Below are 20,511 nucleotides of genomic sequence, written 5' to 3'. Positions count from 1 at the left end.
GAATGAATATGGGTCAATTCTCAGAGTAATCTTTTATGATACACTTACACTACTGAGCAATTCTAGATTGAATAAGTACATAGTTCCAAAAAGCAAATACAGACACACTGTTTGTAAGTGATTTCTCGACTGTTACTGAGTTAAAACACAAGACAAGGTTAATTTTACATTGCACGAATTTATTTAACACAAAATGATTATTCCTTAAACAGCATCTCCAATTTTTTCTGTTTCTTGCAAACCCAAAACAAGGTTCAGTTGTTGAATAGAGATAGATGGAAAGGACACTTGTTGGCAACCACAGGTGAACGTGCGGCTTCAATGTTCTTCTTTAAGTGGTACAGGATGTCAGGAGCCAGCACTTTCCAGGTGGAAGGGCTGATAGCCATCGTGGTGTTCTACCTTCTCATATTGCTGGTTGGAATATGGGCCGCGTGGAGAACCAAGAACAGTGGCAGCTCGGGGGAGCGCAGCGAGGCCATCATTGTGGGCGGCCGCGACATCGGGCTGCTGGTGGGCGGATTCACCATGACAGGTGGGTGCCGACGTGCCTACCCCTGCAGCCATCCCACCCTAGCTGCTCCAGGGACAAAGCAAATCTTGTTCTTTGTCCTTGGGGGATTCTCCGTGTTCACTACTTTTATATTTAAAAAATAATTTTTTACATTTATTTAGAACAAAATTAAAACGGTTTCAACTCAGTAGCGCTGGAACTAATGATTTTATAATCAATTACTGGACAGAATATCAGTGAAACAAATCTGGGCTATCTGGGCTGTTGAGCGGGTGGAGACAGTAAAAACAAAGGGGTGGAGGAACGTGCAGAAGTGCCTTAGCCTTACAAGTTGTGTCTCTGTGCATTAATGTGGTACAAGCAGCATCCCCTCCTGTTCATGGAGACAGGCGTAAAGCTGTGACTTTGACTTGTCTTAATGAATACTAACTAGCCAATGAACACTAACTAGTGATTTTAACTAACTAGTTAAAACTGAATAAATCAACATGGGGGCAACCCAGTTCCAAATTGATGGATGTCCTGTTTTGAAACCTTATTCTCCCATGTAATGAAATAATTTACTCACAGGAAGACGATCACATGTTATGAATCCACGGCTCTGAGAAAAACATTCTCAGGAACATTGATACGAAATGAAAAAAAGCCAGGGTGTGTCCTAGTAGGAATCCCTCAGTTACCAGCTGCAGCTCTTGCCCATTCAAGCCTCTCTGTGCTAGGAGCAGTCTTTCCTCCTTTGCCCAGAGGTGGTTATGATTAAGTGGTGGCTTGTTTTTCTTTTGTGTTCTTCTCGGTTGTTGAAAATGATATTGAAAAACAACAATTTAAAATTATATCTGTAATATCGCCTGATATGTATTCACTAACAGCACACATCTCATTTTAGACTCAGTAAGTTCTTAAATGTTAGCGACATAATCCATACGAACAGGAACTCTCAGTGGATTAATATGAGGGGAGTGCTCAGTGGAAAAGTACCCCACTGCAAATCATATGGAGATGATGTCAAATTTCATTCCTGAAGTGCTGGTGAAAATTGATTCACCCTGTTTATCACAAAGTTTTCCAAGCCAGTCTGGGAAGACTGCATCCCTGTTTGGCCATCTGAAACCTATAATGTTGTAGAATAACTGATGGACGATCGATTCTACCTTTCAGATATTCACATCTTGTTAGTTTAACTCTTCACCAGCTGTACATGGTTCCGTTCAATCTTCATGACGTCACTAGGGAAGGGCTCTGGTTACGTCAGGACCCAGCCTCCCGTGCTTAGTAAGGGTCAGAGCCAGGGCTACACCCAGGTCTGGCAGCCATGCCGGGGCCCCTGCAGTGACCACACCCAGCCCTCCACAGGTCTCTCCCCACTTCTTTGTGAAGGTACCCAGGGTAAAAAGAACTCTCTTGTACCCTCTGTTTCTAATTTTTTCTACATACACACATATGCAGAAAAGAAATGTTTTGCAAAATATTTTCTGTGATGCACAACACACAAAGTTAGAAAAATACAGAAACATGAAGAATAAAAATCACCCACTTTCCTACCACCTGCAGATGTTCACCGAGACGTTCATGTAGATTTTCTTGGTTTTTCTCTTAGTATCCAACTGCTGACGAAGACACACCTTCATACCTTCATTGTCAGTTTTCATTAGAGCACAGACATTCCTTCTTTCCTCTAAAGATCCACATATGATACCGTATCTGAACCGCATTAAAGCACTGTAATTATAGTTCCTTCAGATTTCTCCTCTGACAAAGAAAATAAGAAGAAAAGCAAAATAGAAGGACGAAGTTTTTGATTTCACTCAAACTGTTGAAAAGAATAAATGAGCTGTTGTATACCAAAGTATTTTGTTCATTGTAAATTATGATCATGTTCTATTACTCTAATTTAATAGTACATTTATTATGTCCGTAAAGATAATATTTCAGAATTTATCTTTTGTCATTTAGAGTGATTTTTAATCTAACAGGCTATTAAAATGTATAGAAAAAATTTGAATTATGATATTTCTTATAAAGCTGCTCGAGCTCAGCTTTTAAAGACTTTTTTTTTCTCTCTCAGAACTGAAAAGAGCCCTGATCAATATCATAATTCAATTAAAATCTGAACCATATTATCTAAACCTTGTCAGATTCATTGATTGTACAAAGACTAAAGATTGAAAATAAAAATGCATATAATTTAAAAGAATTCTTGTTCTCACTCATGAATCTGACATGAAATATACAAACATGCAAAGGACCAGATGGATAAAAATGGAGGGGCTTTAGTCATAATAAGTAATCAAGTCTGCACTTCTATATTATAATATTTGCAATCATTCAGGTACCAGTTTTCTTTCTGGAAAGGGAGAGGAGACCTACACAATGAAAAATGATCGCTAGTAAGTGTTGTGCTTGTAAGACCATCAGACATTTACTTAATGCAGCAAAACATTGCTGGTGCGGAGTCAAGGGTCCCAGGTGCCAGGCGGAACGTGAGGTCTCAGGGGCTGTGCCTGCGAGAATCCGCTGCTCCAGGCCCTGGTTACTCGCCCAGTGAGGGGTGGGGGGAGTCTTTAAAATTTCAGCAGGGTTTAGGATGAGAAAAGCACATCATAGCATTTGTTATATATCAACACCATGGAAAAGCTACCGTGAAGACGGGGTGGTTGCTAAATACGCATTTGTCCACTTGAGGATTTTGTATATAAACTCTCCACTTAAATGTACTTAAATTTCCTTGGCAGGAAGGTCTTTTCACGTTGACTTTTAAAAATAAGATTAACCCTTGAACGTTCTCTCTGCTTTGCTTTGATAAATTTTGGCGAGAAACACAATAGAAACACTTGTCTTTGGCAGCTTCATGTACATGTTATTTATTTTACTTACATTCTAACCGCGAAATTTCAGGGGACTTTTCAGAGTCAAATTTTATTCCCCACTGCATGGTACAGCCCAGAGTTCACTCTCATGTTTGATAAGCTTCACGCCAGCCTCTGTTCCTCATAATTTGACACAAATTCTACCTAGGGATTATTTTAAATGTTTTGACTATACTCTTAAAAGGATACAAACTGCAAAGATCTGAGTGTTCCAGTAACTTTGGCTTTTCAGCAAGAATCAACTAGTCTAGTGTCTTCTCAGAGAAAATGATAGCGTTTACAGAGCATTCTTGGCCCAAACTTGTTTAATCAAAATGTCTTTTCTTTGGTTCCATGGCCCTCTTCACCTACTATGCTACAGAAATGTTATTAAATAACATCTGAAGAAGACATATTTCTTATTATTCTTTATGAAATATCAAGCATCTCACTGAAAGACCCGGAGCAGAACAAAGAATTGCAAATGGGCATGCAGCCAATGTTGTAAATTCTCCTGAAGGCTGATCTAGCCCTAAGTGTAGGTCGGGTCCTTGGGATGACAGAGAAGGAAAAGGTAATTTAAGCTCACGTTAGGGCACCTGGCAGCCACCTCCCTCCACTCCCTAACAGCCTAAGGGAGTGAGTACAACTTCGTTATAATTCAGAATAGATCTGCCAAAATCCTACGCACCCAGCATGCTTACAGAGTGACTCTATTGGTGAAAAGCACACGCACACACACACACCCCGCCCACTCCTCGAAGACAACAGTCATGATCAAGAGAAAGATCAATACAATTAAAACAAAAGGCCCTTGAAATGAAGACACTTGACCCCATGTTATGGAGGCTGGGGGAAAAATCATAGTATTATTGAGGAGTAGTCATATAGTATTATATATTGTATGTGGTCTCAGACTTTATGATATAATAATATCATTTTAAAATGTTGATGACAATGGATTTAGAAAATATCTGGGGCAACACTGTTCAATGGAAATATGATGTAAGCCGCAAATCTAATCTGAAATCTTCTACATATCAGTTTAAAAAAACATTAAAAAATAGGTGAATTAATGTAAATAATAGAATTGCATAACGCAGTACATGGAAAATGTTTTTCTTTTGCCGTGTAACCATTACAAAAACAAAAATGAGGAACCTTACATTTATTTTTCCATGCTAAGTCTTTGAAATCCGATGTGCCCTTTGCATTCTTCCAACACTTCAGACAAGCCATGTCTCCGGTGGCTGTGTCACCAGCCACTTGGTGTTCAGGGCCACCGTGCGGGGCTGAGTGGGTCTCAGGGATGGCAGGTATGACACGTCTTCCCCTCACTTCTCACTCTGTTTCAGCCACCTGGGTCGGAGGAGGTTACATCAATGGGACGGCCGAAGCCGTGTACGTTCCGGATTACGGTCTAGCGTGGGCTCAAGCACCAATTGGATACTCCCTTAGCCTGATTCTAGGTAAGCAAAGTTTACACCCGAGTGACTCAGTCAGTAAAGCATATAGATCAGGAGTATAAATAACAAGTGAAATAAGTCAAACGGTGTGAACCACTGTTGTGGGAAATGCTACCGGAAATCCCTAAGTAGCTGTTATCAGAAAGTGGTAACACTAACGTTTAGGTGATTGGATCTCTTGATTATGGAATATGTTTAAAAAAATTCCCTTGATTGTTTTGCTATCAAAACAGTGAATTTCTTAACATAATGGTGTTTTTTCTTTCCAAAATAGTGTGGACATGTCGTTAAAAATGAATCAACTTGAATTGTACCTGCATTTCATTTTGTAAATCAAACTAATATAACGTCAAGAATATTATATAACAGAGAGCTCCTAAATTTCTTCTGCACTTAGAATACTTTTGTTGGATCCTGTGCTTAATCAAATATCTGAATGCCCTGCTGGGTGACACAAATACATGAAGACATTTTACGAGTGCACTGCTGGTCCATGTGTCTCAATCCACATGCCTCTTCCATGCCATGTATGGCCTTGGATGCACACAACGACAATTGTGTTAAGAAATTTCCACTTTGTTGCTAAATATTTCTTGGTCCTGTACTCACTGGATTTTGCAGACAGGTTCCTCAGCATGTATCAGTGTTCTAAAAAATTCATTTCCCTTCAGAAATTATATATAGTAAAAGGTTGGCAAAGACTATTGTATTAGGGATTTTTCACTTTCTCATTAACGCTTGCTTTAATTTCCTTTAGGTGGTCTGTTCTTTGCCAAACCCATGCGTTCCAAGGGATATGTGACCATGTTAGACCCCTTTCAGCAGATCTATGGAAAGCGCATGGGAGGGCTCCTGTTCATTCCCGCACTGATGGGGGAAATGTTCTGGGCTGCGGCCATTTTCTCTGCCTTAGGTAAGGACCAAAGAACGTCGTTCTGTGCGCATCTCTGGTTGAATGAGCATCAGATACACAGCTTTACTTTCTTCAGCCACAGGCCAGGCCACCCCCAACCTCCAGCACCTGGATTAATGCCACCACCCCCCTGCTTTTCTCCCATAAGACCCAATCTGATCACATCCCTTTCCTGCTTAAAACCAGGTCTTTGAACCAGGCTAGGAAGGCTTCTTACAACTTGGGCTTTTCCTTCTCCCTTCCTCCAGAATGGCAGTTCTGACCCTTTGCAAGCACACTGCCCTCTGCTTAGGACTTACGCCCCTCTTTCCTTTCTAGCCAACCAGGTAGTTTCTTCAGATCTGCTAGAGATGTCACTTCCTCAGGGCAGTCATCTTGAACCTGCTGGATGCCTTTCCTATGGGCTTCCTGAGGCACCAGGAATTCTGTTTCCATTGAATTTACCACTTTGTATGATTACGTGCCTATTTATCTATTTCCCAATTTCCAATCTCACAAAAGGAACTATCAATTTCTTGAAGGCAGGACCTGTGTCTTATTAACACTTACAGTCCTATCACAAATGAATGAATGAATGAATCACCTATAGCTACATGTTCTTCAAAAGAGAAAAAGGAAAACAACAATCCTTCCTTTCTCAGTGTAATCCCATTACATCTTAGACTGTTGGGTTGTAGACATATTCAGGGATTTGGAAAATGGACTTAGACTCTTTGGGGTCTAACTTACTATCAAGATCCATCAGTGCTGAGGACAGCCTGTCTTTGGTCCTTGGATTCTCAGCCCACTGATACGACCTAGAAAATGAGAGATTTCAGTGGGAGATCTTCAGGTTCAGTACCCTCCCTGTTCATCAAGGAGAAATCTACACCGTCCTACTGAGTGTTGAGTTCCTTCCTGAAGACCAGCAGAGCTGGACGTTCCTTGTCCTTCCTCAGTGAGCCGTGTGTATGTGTGATACCCAGAACACGCTGTGTTACTCTCCATCTCCTCTTACAAATGGAAACAATGGGCTTATGTCTACAGTCAAACTTTAAGTGGACAAAACAAAAGTCAGATAAGATGAATTTCCTTCTCTGTTGCATATCAGACTACAAGCTAGTCTTCTGGTCTCAGTATTATCATCAGATCTGGTCTCTGTAATATCAGATATTAGTTTACACCACTTTTCATTCCTGTCTCTCTAGACTATTCTAGACAGGATACAAAATGTTCACTCTCACGGAATAAAGATCAACTTATATAACAGAGCCCTGAAGGGAGAACAGAATGAATAATCTATTATTTCTAAAGTATTCTGGAAATTTAATAGCTAAACTCAACCTTGCTGCAATCAGTTATTTTTGTAAATACATGTGTCTACATCTGTGTGTGCCTGTCAACACATACGTAAAATATATTAATGTCTGTCCACACACACATGTCAAACAACATTTATGAAATATTACTGCTATTCTTGAAATATGTGCTCTGGTAAAGAGAATGTGTGTGAATTTTAAATTAACACCTCTATTTTCTTCAAAAATAATAGTTGGACGTAACTCAAAGTTAGTGTTTATTAGAAATAACTTGGGACGAGATCTTTCACCACCTTACTGTGAATATGTATGAATGAGCATAGCTCATCACTAAAGCTTAGGAGTATCTTCAACTACCTTCTTGGTATAAACAGACAACACCCTTACAGCTTCTTAAAGAAATGTACATTTACACTTTTAATGGCTCAATTCAGATAATTTTTATAACTTTATTTGCAGTATATTTAGTTTTATGGCTGCATGAGTTAATTAATATTTCACAACAGAGCTGGAAGTATAACTTTGATTTTACTCACGACAAATGATGGGGTGATTTAGAAAATATTTAGAGAAAAGATTCATCCCAACCTTAATAGTGGGACGAAAGTAGGTGACTTCTTTAAAACCACTGAGTTACAGCCAAATGGCAGCATTTACTAGGACCCTAAATCTTTCCGCTCCCTGTCTAGTGATCTTTCTTCTATAATATACAGCCTCCCTACGTGTAGGATTAATAGAAGTTTCACAAAAGGGTGGGAAATTAAACAGCATTCAAAAGAGGTTGGGTAATGATTGGACTTTTCATAATTCATGGGGTATGACTCTAAAATGTTGTTCTTAAAGTAGAGAACTAGACCAAAGATGAATGACAAAGAATTGTGACTGAAGTTTCAACATGTAGTAAATCATCTCAGGAGAAAAAAACAATAACTTGTTAAATGTCCATATACAACAGTAATTCAGTCAGTTACCCAAAGTCACTTGCAAATAACTGACCACTTTCCCTTGTCTTCCTCTCCCAATTCCTTACTAGGCATTTCCTTTCCTCAACCAGTTTTTATGCAAGAAGGTAATTCAATTTTGATACCAAAGCCAAAGCACTAAGAAAAAATTTCTTGAAAAATATTTTGCATTGTTATCTTAGATCAAAATATACTGCTCTTTAGATAATGGATTTTTCATCTCGGGTGGGCTGCCTATGCTATTAGCGCGCCATTGAGAAGCGATAGTAGAATGCAAGATTGCAAGTAATGATTCAAAGAAATCACAGATTTGTTGCATGTATGTTAATGTGGCAGGAATATCATTGCTGCGTTTAATAATACGAAATATAAACTATACCACTTTTGAAAAGAACAGGGAAAGGGTGTGTAGGGCAGCAAGTGAATTCTGAACTGGTGGTCCAAGAACTGCAGTGGTCCAGCTGTCCACACCATAACATTCTATTGGAAATACAGACACCAACAAACATAGTAAACAAAGTCAGAAAGTCAGAAAAGCATAGATTGACTTCTAAGGCAGGGTTACAATTTTGATGATGAAAATTACTTTAAAACATGATGCTAAAATCTACAGCTCTTCAGCGCACTGGCGTCCTAGAGACAAGACTGGAATTCTCTGGCAAACAAATAAAATAAGTCGTCCTTCCCAAAGTTGAAAAAGTTGGAAGGAACAAGTTACCAATTTTATTATTTTCTCCTACAAGTTTGTTTCAAGCCTTGGTACCTCTTACCATGTGTCATCTAGTAAAAGCTGGCTGAGGTCAGAGTTAACGCAAAAGAGCAAATGAATGCTGATTGTGAACTGTGGGGATGGGTGGTTATGCTTGTCATAAAGCCTTATTTTTCTCATGGATGTGAGTAAATATACTGCATATGTTCAACAGAGTCAGAGTTTCAGGTAGTTGGTGGCATTGCTGCAGGATCTTCTAGTAGTGTTCAGTGTAGTATGTGTCATGGATCTGTAATCAAATCGTCAATTTCAGGTGTCCCCACACAAATAAGTGAGCAAAGCACTAATTTCAGAAAGAAAGAAGGTTTTTAAACATATGCATATATATATGTATATACGTGTGTGTGTATGTATGTATATGTATGTATGTAAATGCAGATATGCGTGTGCATATTCCGTTTACTGAGATGGAAGAATTTGAATGTGAGACTTCACCTGGGCTGTTCTCATCCAATCCCTCCAGGAGCCACTATCAGCGTGATCATTAGCGCCGATGTGCGCGTGTCCGTCATCGTCTCCGCCCTTATCGCCACGCTGTACACCCTGGTGGGCGGGCTCTACTCCGTGGCCTACACAGATGTCGTTCAGCTCTTCTGCATTTTCGTGGGACTGGTAAGTGGGGCCGTTCACAGACTTTCCTTCTTCCGTCCTTCCCTTCTTCCTTTCCTTCTCTCTCCCTTCTTTTCTTCCTTCTTTCCTTCCTTTCTCCTTTTGTGAAAGATAATGTGGTATTTTATACTACCTCAGCAAAAATTAACAGAAATGCTATTTTCCCATCATGAGTAATACACAGTAAGTCGTATACTATTGGCAATTTTTCATTTCTCTGTGGATCAACTGGATGAAAAACCTCTAGTCACATTGTGAGATTTTGACAGAAAAGTGCCCTCAGTTAAGTCTTAGTAAGGTCTAGGGCTTCCTCTCCTTCATGCCTCCACTTGATGGAAACACATGTGGGATCTCCCTTGAATAACTTCCCTCAGAGTTAAAATTTAAATCTTGACACTAATCTGTATTTGTCTCTTAACCCTTCCTTATATTAGTTTTGGTTAATCCATGAAACTGCTCATGGGACATAGAAATTCTTTTCAATCAAATCTTCTCGGTCACTTTAAGGAATGGATATCTTCTTCCAATTCTAAGAAAACACAAAATGTTTATGTATAAACATATGTCAAGTTCTCAAATTCAGTGTTTTCTTCCCAAAGGTCTCTGGTGGCTGCTCTGTAGCTAATGTGAAATGGCATCGTTAGCACAGAGGTTATGTGCTCCTCTAACTCTCCTAAGTCAGTGTTTCTCGGTGTCCCACAGAGAACATGGTTCTTCCCTGAACACGAGGAACACTGAGCTGTGCCATCTACGAGAAAAAACTAATAAACTAAATCTTGCACGTCCCAGACAGTCACACGGCCTAACGCTCTCCCGCGCTCTGGTTGCAGTGGATCAGCGTCCCCTTCGCTCTGTCACATTCTGCGGTTGCTGACATCGGGTTCACGGCCGTGCACACCAAGTACCAGAAGCCCTGGCTGGGGACCATTGAGCCGTTTGAAGTCTACACGTGGCTCGATAGCTTTCTGTTGTTGGTAAGTGATGCTCTTATCCGAGGAATGCACTCTCACTTGTCCTAAAGTCAAACGCACTTCCAAGACTTTAGTGTTTATATGTAACACTAAAATGCGCGCTCCTGTCCGTTTCTGGGTTGACTGCTTCCTGCTGGAAGGAGGATGGGGGCACTGACAAGTGTCAAAGCGATCACTTCCCTGGGGCTATGTGTGGTGTGCCCACACTTGTGCTGAACACCACGCCCTACTGCCGGATACCTCCCCCAATCTGAGAGCCACACCATCTAAAAATTCTATTTTGTATCTTGGATTAAGGCATTAAAATCCAACTTCTTCTGAAATAAGTAACTCATTCAGTCTCTAATTAAATTTGTGGTGTCATAAGGCCTTAAGTGCATGAGATACGTAGGGAAGGGAGGTGTCACCCAGGACAGATGCCCAGAAAGAAGGCTGGGAGGTCAGGCAGCTGGGAATGTGCAGAACCTGTGGGTGAAGGTGGTGGCCTTGAGGGGTGGGCATGGAAGAAATCAAGGCAGATCACAGACTGAGGGGGAGGGAGTACCAGAGAACCTCTCCCTCAGAGATTTGGTGACTCTGTGATTTTGCTAGAGGGGTTATGTATTTTAAAAAAAAAACAATGTATTTGATTTCAAAGTAAGCAATAGATTAATTGTTATCAAATTAAGGGGAAATTGTTTACGTTTGTTCCCTTTTTAGAAGATTCACAATATTTTGTGATTTCATTCTGTGTCTGTGGCATTTTGTTAAATTTTAACACTGAAAGTAGGTGTGTCTGCCCCCATGAAGAACTTACTGGTAAGAAGACAGGAAAACATGTAAACTAATGTTTCCAGTGGCGGGGAGGAGGGCTTTTTCCCCAACGATTGTTAAGAAATGCATTTGGCTGAAATTTTTCGGGCATGGTTTACAATTATGAATCGAATGGAGAAGGCGATTAAATATTATATGTATGTATACTTTTACCTTCATGGCTGGTGTATTTTATGGTTATATGGGAGAGATGATGAGACTTAGAAAAACTAGGCAATTTTTTGATTATCAGTCACACCATTGTCTGAGTGACAGATTGAAACAGAGAACCAAGACCCCAAAGTCCTTTCTCCTACACCACACTTTAGTCCTCGGATTTACTCATCTTCAAGATAAGGCATTATATCCAATGATTGCTACAGTTTCTCCCAACTCAAAAAAATTGTATGACTAAGTCATGTTCATCCTTCAAATTGTAAGATAAATTGAAATGAAATAATAGATGCGGAATGACTGACTGAATAAATAAACTGTAGATGCGAGCCTTGAAACATTTCACCAAGGGTCTCTGATCTTCCAGTTGCCATGGAAATGACTTGTCAAGTCCGGCTGATGGTAATCTAGAGGCATCTGCCCGTCCCACCCTAAACTTCCCCCGTCCCTATATTAGCGCTAGATCAAGCTCCTGGATCACCTGGCCCTATTGTGACAGCCCCTCACTGGTCTCCCCGCTGGCAGCCCACCCACATCCCACCCCTCCAAGCCCATTTCTACCTTTCCATCAGAGCTCCTGTTTGTCAGTGGAGGCCAGATTTTACCTGACTTACAAACCTGGATGACCTAAATGTCCATAGACACAGGTATGTAAATTATGATATATCAATTCACATAGACATTGAAATTATTGACGAAATATTCATCGACATGGAAGATGTCAATGATATACTGATTTACAGGCTGCAAAACAAAAGGAAAAGTTTTGGAAGCATATAGATTTGAGGCATGGGATGATGAAGTTTAGAATTTCTTCTTTTGCCTTTGTTTTGTTTTGTTTGTTTGTTTGTTCTGCATTTGAGCTTGTATGGCTTTTATAAGAAGGAAATTGTTCTGGAGCCAATATGTGATCAGCACAGATGTGACAATAATAAACAAGACAGATATCCCAGAACTCGGAGCCAGTGAGAGACAGACAATCAAAGAAGCAACTTCAATACATTGTGATGTGGGACGTTCCCTCCTCAATTCACTCACTCACATGATAAATATTTACTGAACACTGACTCTACGCCAGTGAGAGGATGCTCCAGCCTCCTCTCTCACCACCCACACACACCCTGACCTCTACCCATACCAAACACACGGTGGTCTAATGGCTGCCTCTTTGTTTTTTTCTTTTTCTTTTTCATATTGGGTTCTTTCCCAAGAACTCTCCTCCCTCTCCATCTCCACCTAGTGACACCCTCTTGATACTTAAGGGGACTCAAATGCTCTTTCTGTAATGGTTACCATGCCTCTGTCTTCCTCCCACCTTTCCCCTCCGTTACCCCCAGATGATTGTTTCTCATTATTGTTCCCATATGTACCTCTTTAGAGCATCAACAAATTACATGCAAGTTCAGTGTCTCCAAACTTTTTTACTGTATATCCTCAATAAGAATGTTAAGCACACCCCCAAGGTAGGGATAGGAATTATAAATTGCTTATATGTACTGTACTAGCACATTGTGGAAATCATTTAATAAAACAACAATATTTAGGTATGAGGTAGAAATGAATATAAAGAGAAATTCTAGTATCTTCTTGATGCTCTATATTGTCTTGAGCCTCTGCACACCCCCGTCTAGAAAACACCATAACGCATGGACCCTCCCAGTGGACAGTGGTCTCAAGAGCAGGAATTTTTCACTCATCTCTGGGCTCTGACAGCCATTACATTGCCTGGCACGTGACTGGAATCCAGAAATATTCACTGGGTGTTTTGAATCGAATGAAACTTCATGGTTTCAGAATCTTAATTTTTTGAGATAATTTTGTGGCTGTTAAAACTTCCAGATAAGAACAAATTGAAGGTTTCTGGGTAGTTGTGTGTAATGCAGCTTAAAGTAGGTAAATCAAGCAAAAGAAAATATTGTGCATAAATAATTATGAGAGAAAAGAACTTGAGAAATTCGGCACAACTGAACCTATGACGATGACTTAGTGACAGCAGTGTAGACAAGCGGCATGTAGGACCATTTTCTACCCTTCAGAGCCGTACATGTGACCATTCTGAATGTGATTGTTAAAAAAAAAATTCTCATTTTAAAAATACCTAATAGATGCTATTTGCCTCCAATTCATTTTGAGTCCCCGTGGTTCCCACACAGATGCTGGGTGGAATCCCGTGGCAAGCCTACTTCCAGAGGGTCCTGTCTTCATCCTCGGCCACCTACGCTCAAGTGCTGTCCTTCCTGGCAGCTTTTGGGTGCATGGTGATGGCTCTGCCAGCCATACTCATTGGAGCCATTGGCGCATCAACAGGTAAATCTCCTGCAGCTTCACTGACTGACTCACTCAGGCTTCATCCAAGTCACCAGTTACCCCTCAGCTGCCCTCCCTCCCCCACACAGTCAATTGTTCCTCATCTGTTCATGTATCTACCTCTGTAATATGTCAGCCAATTGTCTTATATTTCAGACACCACTGTAACATTGACGATGAGAAATATATATTAAATATATAATTATATATATATATTTCACACCACCATATTCTGTTCAGATCTTGTGCATAAGACTAACTGTAACCCATTAGCAGCTGGAATATATGAGGCAATTTCACTGGACCAGTACATGGACTTCCCACCTAATTAAACTAACATGCCCTGTTAGACTAATTAGATTTCCCATTGATTAGACCAGTTTATAGGTTCTGATTTTATTTTGAAAGCTACCTAGTAAATAGGATGACCCCAGATGGATGGATGGATGGATGGGTGGATGGATGGATGGCTCTTTGGTTGTTGTGTTTGTTGTTTCTATCCACAGACTGGAGCCAGACCGGATACGGGCCTCTCGACCCCAAGGACAACCAACAGTCAGACATGATCTTGCCGATTGTCCTGAAGTACCTCTGCCCCGTGTACATTTCTTACTTTGGTCTTGGAGCCGTTTCTGCCGCTGTCATGTCATCAGCAGATTCTTCCATCTTGTCAGCAAGTTCGATGTTTGCTCGCAACATCTACCAGCTTTCCTTCAGACAAAATGTAAGAACAGTTTCTGCTTTTCTCTTTTTTTTTTTTTTTTTTTTTTGCGGTAGTAAGAACAGTTTTTTCAACATAACGCTATTGCTCTTGTTCTCATCCTTGCAGTTACTATGTAGGTGTTTCTCTATACTTATTAATAGTCTGCATGAAAATCTGACCCTACTTTGATTCAGCGCTTTATTCATGCTGTATATGAGGTTTTTAATGCATGTTGTCATTCACGCTAATACTGAAGGGCACTAATCAATATAACTATTTCCCAAGAGGTACAGTCATATTGCAATAATTTAAACGTCTTCTCTTTCTGATGAACGAGCAATGAAACCTAAAATAACTTAGAAAAACTCTGAGTTTAACTAAATACGATAAGAAATTCAGGAACCCTGGCAGAGCAGAAGATAATGAGTAATTATTTCATGGGTGCTGGTCTCACACCTGTCTGCTCTTCACTTGAACCCCAAGTCCTCCTTTGTCAGAAAACAGCGTCTCAGTTTGATTTTCCTTATTGAATGCCAGGGCGCAGAGCAGCACGATCGTGTTCACGGAGGGGCCCAGAGCCCCCCTCCACCTTCTTCCTTGACTCAGGCTTGCCTTTCTCTAGGTTTTCTAGGTCATAGTTAACAAAATGGCCCCACTTGTTTTTTAAGGTGGTTACCCTCCAGGAAGAGAGGAAGACAGATAGGCCACAACCTCTCACTGCCACATGAAAAACTATTCCTTAACGTGGAAAGTAAAGAAATCCTCCCTTGCGTTATCCGTCCCCTACGAGGACCCAGCGCGCATCTCACGTCTCCCTCTGACATTCAGCCAGTGGGCTCTGCTTACTGCGAAGCCTCTCGCAAGGTCGCCCGGGGAGGCTGCCTAGACTGCTCGCTTCACATGCTGTGGTTTCGGCTGGTTTTACCCATAGACTGAGCCTTTTGAACCAGGGGGATTCTTTAGAGCAGCTTTAAAACACAGGAAGGCATCTCATTCTCCTCCTAGAGGAGCCAGCACGTCCTGAGAAAAACTGACTCGATGTCGATTTCTTGCAGGCTTCCGACAAGGAGCTCGTCTGGGTCATGCGCATCACGGTGTTCGTGTTCGGAGCTTCCGCAATGACCATGGCCTTGCTGACGAAGACGGTGTACGGGCTCTGGTACCTCAGCTCCGACCTCGTGTACATCATCATCTTCCCGCAGCTGCTCTGCGTGCTATTCATCAAGGGGACCAACACGTATGGCGCCGTGGCAGGTTACATTTCTGGCCTTTTCCTGAGAGTAACCGGCGGGGAGCCATACCTGAACCTGCAGCCCTTGATCTTTTACCCGGGTTATTACATTGATAAAAGTGGCATATATAATCAGAGATTCCCATTTAAGACCCTTGCCATGGTGACCTCGTTCTTATCCAACATTTGCATCTCTTATTTAGCCAAATACCTATTTGAAAGTGGAACCTTGCCACCAAAATTAGATGTATTTGATGCTGTCGTTGCAAGGCACAGTGAAGAAAACATGGATAGGACAATTCTGGTCAGAAATGAAAATATTAAGCTAGATGAACTTGCACCTGTGAAGCCTCGGCAGAGCATAGCTCTCAGCTCGACTTTCACCAATCAGGAGGCCCTCCTCCACATGGATTCCAGCCCAGAGGGGTCTGGGACTGAAGATAATTTACAATAAACACATCCTCACTGCTTTCCTAGACGGAGCTCTATAGCAGGCTAGTCCCGGAAGGGTGGTTTGCGGCATATAAAATATATTTTAAAGATATCGTTCAGGAGGACAAAACTCCATATAATAGTGTAATTGCACATCCAAGACAAGCCAGAAGGAAGCACCCCTGAAGCAGCATCTCTCTCTCCCTCGTGGACACATCTCATCCTCATTTGATTTCGACTCTCAGTGGTTTTGTTAAGTATTCAGACATGAATAAAACCCCACTCAAAGAATGGAGAGCCAAAAAGAGTGTTCACCTTTCTTATGGAAAAAGGAAGTAGATGTGAGAAAGCCAAGGAGACTGGGGAGCCCTGATTGCGACCTTGTTTGAGAACGCCCTGTGGGTCTAGTTTGACTCTCACACTGAAGTTGTGAGAATAAACCCCATCGCTCCAGTGAGTGGTGCAGTGACTTAATCAGCTGGCTCCCTGGCGTGAGGAGTAACCCCTCCTTCGTGGTCTTAAGTATAACGTTCGCTGAATACGCGATTTGTCTTTCTTTTAGTAGTGGTATGTATTATTCGGAGTGCAGGCAAAGCAGACACACAAAAAAATATTGTGTAGTGGCATTTCTTGACATGCAAGATGATAGGAAAGTAGATTCCGTCCCGATAGAGGATCCTGGTTCCTTTGGGTGTGTCTAAAACTACCATACAACTACCATAGGCATTGGGGAAAGTACCTACAGAGAGAAAGGCGTGATTATTAGGCAACCTTACAGCAATAAATCAAGAAGGCCACTAAGTAGAAAGTGACAGGAACAACAGTGAACTTTTACCTTCATCTGAAGTTTAGAAAATTTTGCTTCATGAGAAAAGAAGTAATCTGTTGACTTGCTATGTATTAGTATTGGAAGTGAAATTGAGCCCTTTGTAAGGTGAGATAGCTACACACCTTAAATTGCTTAGTGAGAGGCAAACCACACCTCCTGATAGTAGTAAGATTAGAAAAACGAAACCACTCGATTTTGAATGTTAGTTAATGAGGACGATTTAGTGTCAAGAGAGCTACTCTGTGGCTCTTTTTTGCAAAAACCAGTCTTAGGTACTGGACAGATCACCACTACAAATCGTATATCGTGAATTTTAAAGTGCGGAAGAAAGGAGAAAGTAAAATTAAGTCCTAAAGGGAAGAAGGACTTAATTTTAACATTTGGTGTCTACATAACTTTCATGAGGTTGGTCATTAAATATTATTTTACTCCTTTTCTGGAGTTAAAAAAAATATGTGTATATTTATATGTAATGGTTTGTATCCATTTTCGAATTTTAAATGATTTCCCATCAGTCACATTATAGAAATAACTGGAGCTGCATCTACAAGAGCAGAGTGAGCTGATCAGCGGAAAAATTATCTAAGCATTTGATCCAGTTAAAGAAAGGCAGCCTGAATTATTCAAACTAAAGCACTTTTTCCAAAAAATATTTCTTTTTTTGTGATTCATAGACAAAGTGAAAATTCAGTGTTCGACATTAAGTATAAAAGTCATGTTTGCTAGAATTCCTTTTTTTATTGCAATTGTCCAAAACTTTTATTGCAACTGTTTGCTAGAATTCCTTTTTTTATTGCAATTGTCCAAAAGCATCAAATAATACTCTCCTTTGTTATTAAACATGAATTAAATTTACAGGGTAATTTTTAAAATGTGAAATTAAATAATTTTATATGTTGTCATTCCCATATTTTTAATGCTTTATCCAAGCTTGATGGTAAATGTGACATTGCATTCAGAATCTTTATAAAACATTGTCTGTAACCTAAATGAAAAGGGAATTTTTTTGTACCCATCTCTTTGCTCAGAATGGAGTGCTTGGACAGGAGCACAATTTTGGAACCAGTAAGTGTGGGAGTCCCAAGTTTCTCGGACATGGGTTGAGAGAAGAAACAGGGGCAGGAAACACATTTTTTAAAAACTACAAAGGTGGAAATTTTTGACAGGTGAAGGTAGTTAATTGATGCGGACTGCAGCTCCTGGCAAGTGTGATACTTCATATGTGCCTCTTTCCAGCACTCTACCTGAATAATTATTTTCACCCACTCCATCATAAATTTTTGTTTCAACCCCTTTAGGCACATGCTTCCATAGAAACACATCACCCATGTTATAGTAGAGTGAAACAGGAAGTATGGTCTCTACCGATATTATATTTTACAATTTTGTTGGGCAACAGTTGTCCAAATGACCATATTTAAATCCAGTGAAAAAGAATTAATACTAATAGTGAAAATTTCTTCCATTCCATTCATTTTGTAATAGTAGAAAGATAAAGGGGGAAAAGCATTTACCTTGTGCAAGATATTAAAAACTAGAAAACTTAAATAATTTAAGCTAATAAGTAATGTTCTGTGTTTATTTAACTTACTCTTTCTTTCCTACTCTCAAACTAGATATACAAAAAAAAACTAGGTTAGGGTAAAATACACCAGTAAATGGCTAAATATTAGCAAGATGATTCTTTTAAAAGGACAAAAAAAAAGTTGAAGATCAAAAGGAATGAAACAACAGTCGTAGGGTCTTTATTTAGGATCATTTACACACAAACCCCCCCAGTTTCTAAGGAAGGAACAAAACTGTGAAACGTGGTAGACAACGCTTTACGCTCACCATTTGCTCCGTCTCGACATCACGGGTAATGCGCACGGCTTTGTAGTCTTTTGTCTTTCCTCAGTGGGCCTAATTTTCAAAAACCCGTTCTCAATGAAAATAAAACAGCAACATCTCAGACACTGGGTGTATTAACCTTTGGAGGCAATACCTGTGGATAAAGCGTTAGAAGAAAACACATTTTGTTTGTTTGTTTGTTTGTTTTCGGTACGCGGGCCGTGGCCTCTCCCGTTGCGGAGCACAGGCTCCGGACGCGCAGGCTCAGCGGCCATGGCTCACGGGCCCAGCCGCTCCGCGGCATGTGGGATCTTCCCGGACCGGGGCACGAACCCGTGTCCCCCGCATTGGCAGGCGGACTCTCAACCACTGCGCCACCAGGGAAGCCCCTAAAACACATATTTTATTTTCATACTTTTACAATAAGTGTGACATGTTTCTTGTGTCATTTTAGTGTTTCTTTTCACACATGCTTTTCAAAATATCCAGCTTGTAGCCGGACTGAAGTGTTAGGAACAAACTTTCAAACACTCCATGTTAACATCCAACTTCACTGCTACTCTTATAAGTAGTGAATTTGATGTGACTATCAAATAACTGTAAGCTTGAAATAAGTGAATCTAATGTAATGGCTGTTAGCTTGTTTTATTTGGAGATAATGAAGTAGCACCTGTATTTTAAACATAAATGCGGCTTTTTCTTTTTAGTCTTTAAGAAAGTTTACGCTGGTATAATGTATAATTTATTGTAAGTTTGCTACTGGACAGATACATATAATAGTTCTAAACATATATTTTTGTCTGTCAAAGTATTATATAAATTGTGCTTAAAATAAGTAGATTTGCAACTGTCTGTGTAAATGTTTTAAACGTAACGGTACTGTATTAAATTGTGCTGGTGCAATTCAGGATATTATTGTCTAGGCTTGGCTTTTTGGGGCCCTCTCTTATAAGGAATATAAATGGTGCTGCAAGACAGTAATGCACCGGAACTGAAGTAAACCATCTCATTACCGGAACATACGAAAATGCTAAATGGAAATGCTGCACCTCCCGTAAATCTTGGGGCAATATATGATATCATAGCTCCAAAAAATGTGAATTATTTTGCTTGGAAAAGAAGTTCTATCACTGTACCCAGGTCTCTCTTTAAATCAAAGAAATCAACAGACATTATACCTATATCGTTAATATCAAGAAGATCTGCCTTTTAAAAACCATAGTAACTGATAATTGTTGATTTAGGATATGCAGCCAATCATCAGGCGATGGATGAACTGGTTCTTTTTGTGCTCCAAGTATATACTTCATATCTCTTATCTAACTCCCTCAGGAGTCTACAAAAGTATAATTATATAAACTCTCAGAAGAACCTTTGCCCCTTACACCTTAGTCATAAGCATTTGTGCCTACAGATGTATATACAGGGAGTAGGGGCCTCGAGTCACCGAAAGAACGAATGAAGAAAAGAAAAATAGTTTTGGTGGGAAACTGTTAACCTACTGAGATAACATCAGTTTGGTCTGCCGTATGGACACATTTCTGGAGAGCATGTATATTTGCTTTATTACAAATCTATACTCTAGGGGAAATTATTAAGAGCTAGAAAAGAGAATTTAGAATATGATACTGGAGGCTGTATCTGCCGCCTTCATTTTGGCCATTGTATTAAGAGAGTTTAATCTGACCATCAGCATTCTCCTAAGACAGATATTGTGGGAGAAATCCAGGCAGCTACAGGGCGACGAAAAATGATTATTTCTACCTTTTTAATACAAATCACCTAAAGAAAAACTCCAAAATAGTGCAAACAGTCATCTCACGTTACTCATATTCCCTAAAGTCAAAGAGTGCATGGAAATTTTA

General features: G+C 40.2%; 1 protein-coding gene across 1 annotated transcript; it reads left to right on the top strand.

The window, feature by feature from the left end:
• Positions 1–5,583: 5,583 nt before the first annotated feature.
• On the top strand, positions 5,584–16,066 carry SLC5A7 (solute carrier family 5 member 7). Its single transcript, XM_022599221.3, has 6 exons — positions 5,584–5,739; positions 9,232–9,380; positions 10,208–10,351; positions 13,468–13,621; positions 14,128–14,345; positions 15,380–16,066. The coding sequence occupies exons 1-6, from the start codon at positions 5,607–5,609 to the stop codon at positions 16,007–16,009; spliced, it is 1,428 nt and encodes a 475-aa protein (XP_022454929.3). The 5' UTR covers positions 5,584–5,606; the 3' UTR covers positions 16,010–16,066.
• Positions 16,067–20,511: the final 4,445 nt, after the last annotated feature.

This window comes from Delphinapterus leucas, chromosome 13, assembly GCF_059928025.1.
Source record: "Delphinapterus leucas isolate spDelLeu-1000000601 "Yukka" chromosome 13, BTC_Dleu_Yukka2, whole genome shotgun sequence".
In the NCBI taxonomy this organism is placed as follows: Eukaryota; Metazoa; Chordata; class Mammalia; order Artiodactyla; family Monodontidae; genus Delphinapterus; species Delphinapterus leucas.
The sequence above is the reverse complement of the archived record's forward strand: the minus strand, read 5'-3'. Positions and strand labels throughout refer to the sequence as shown.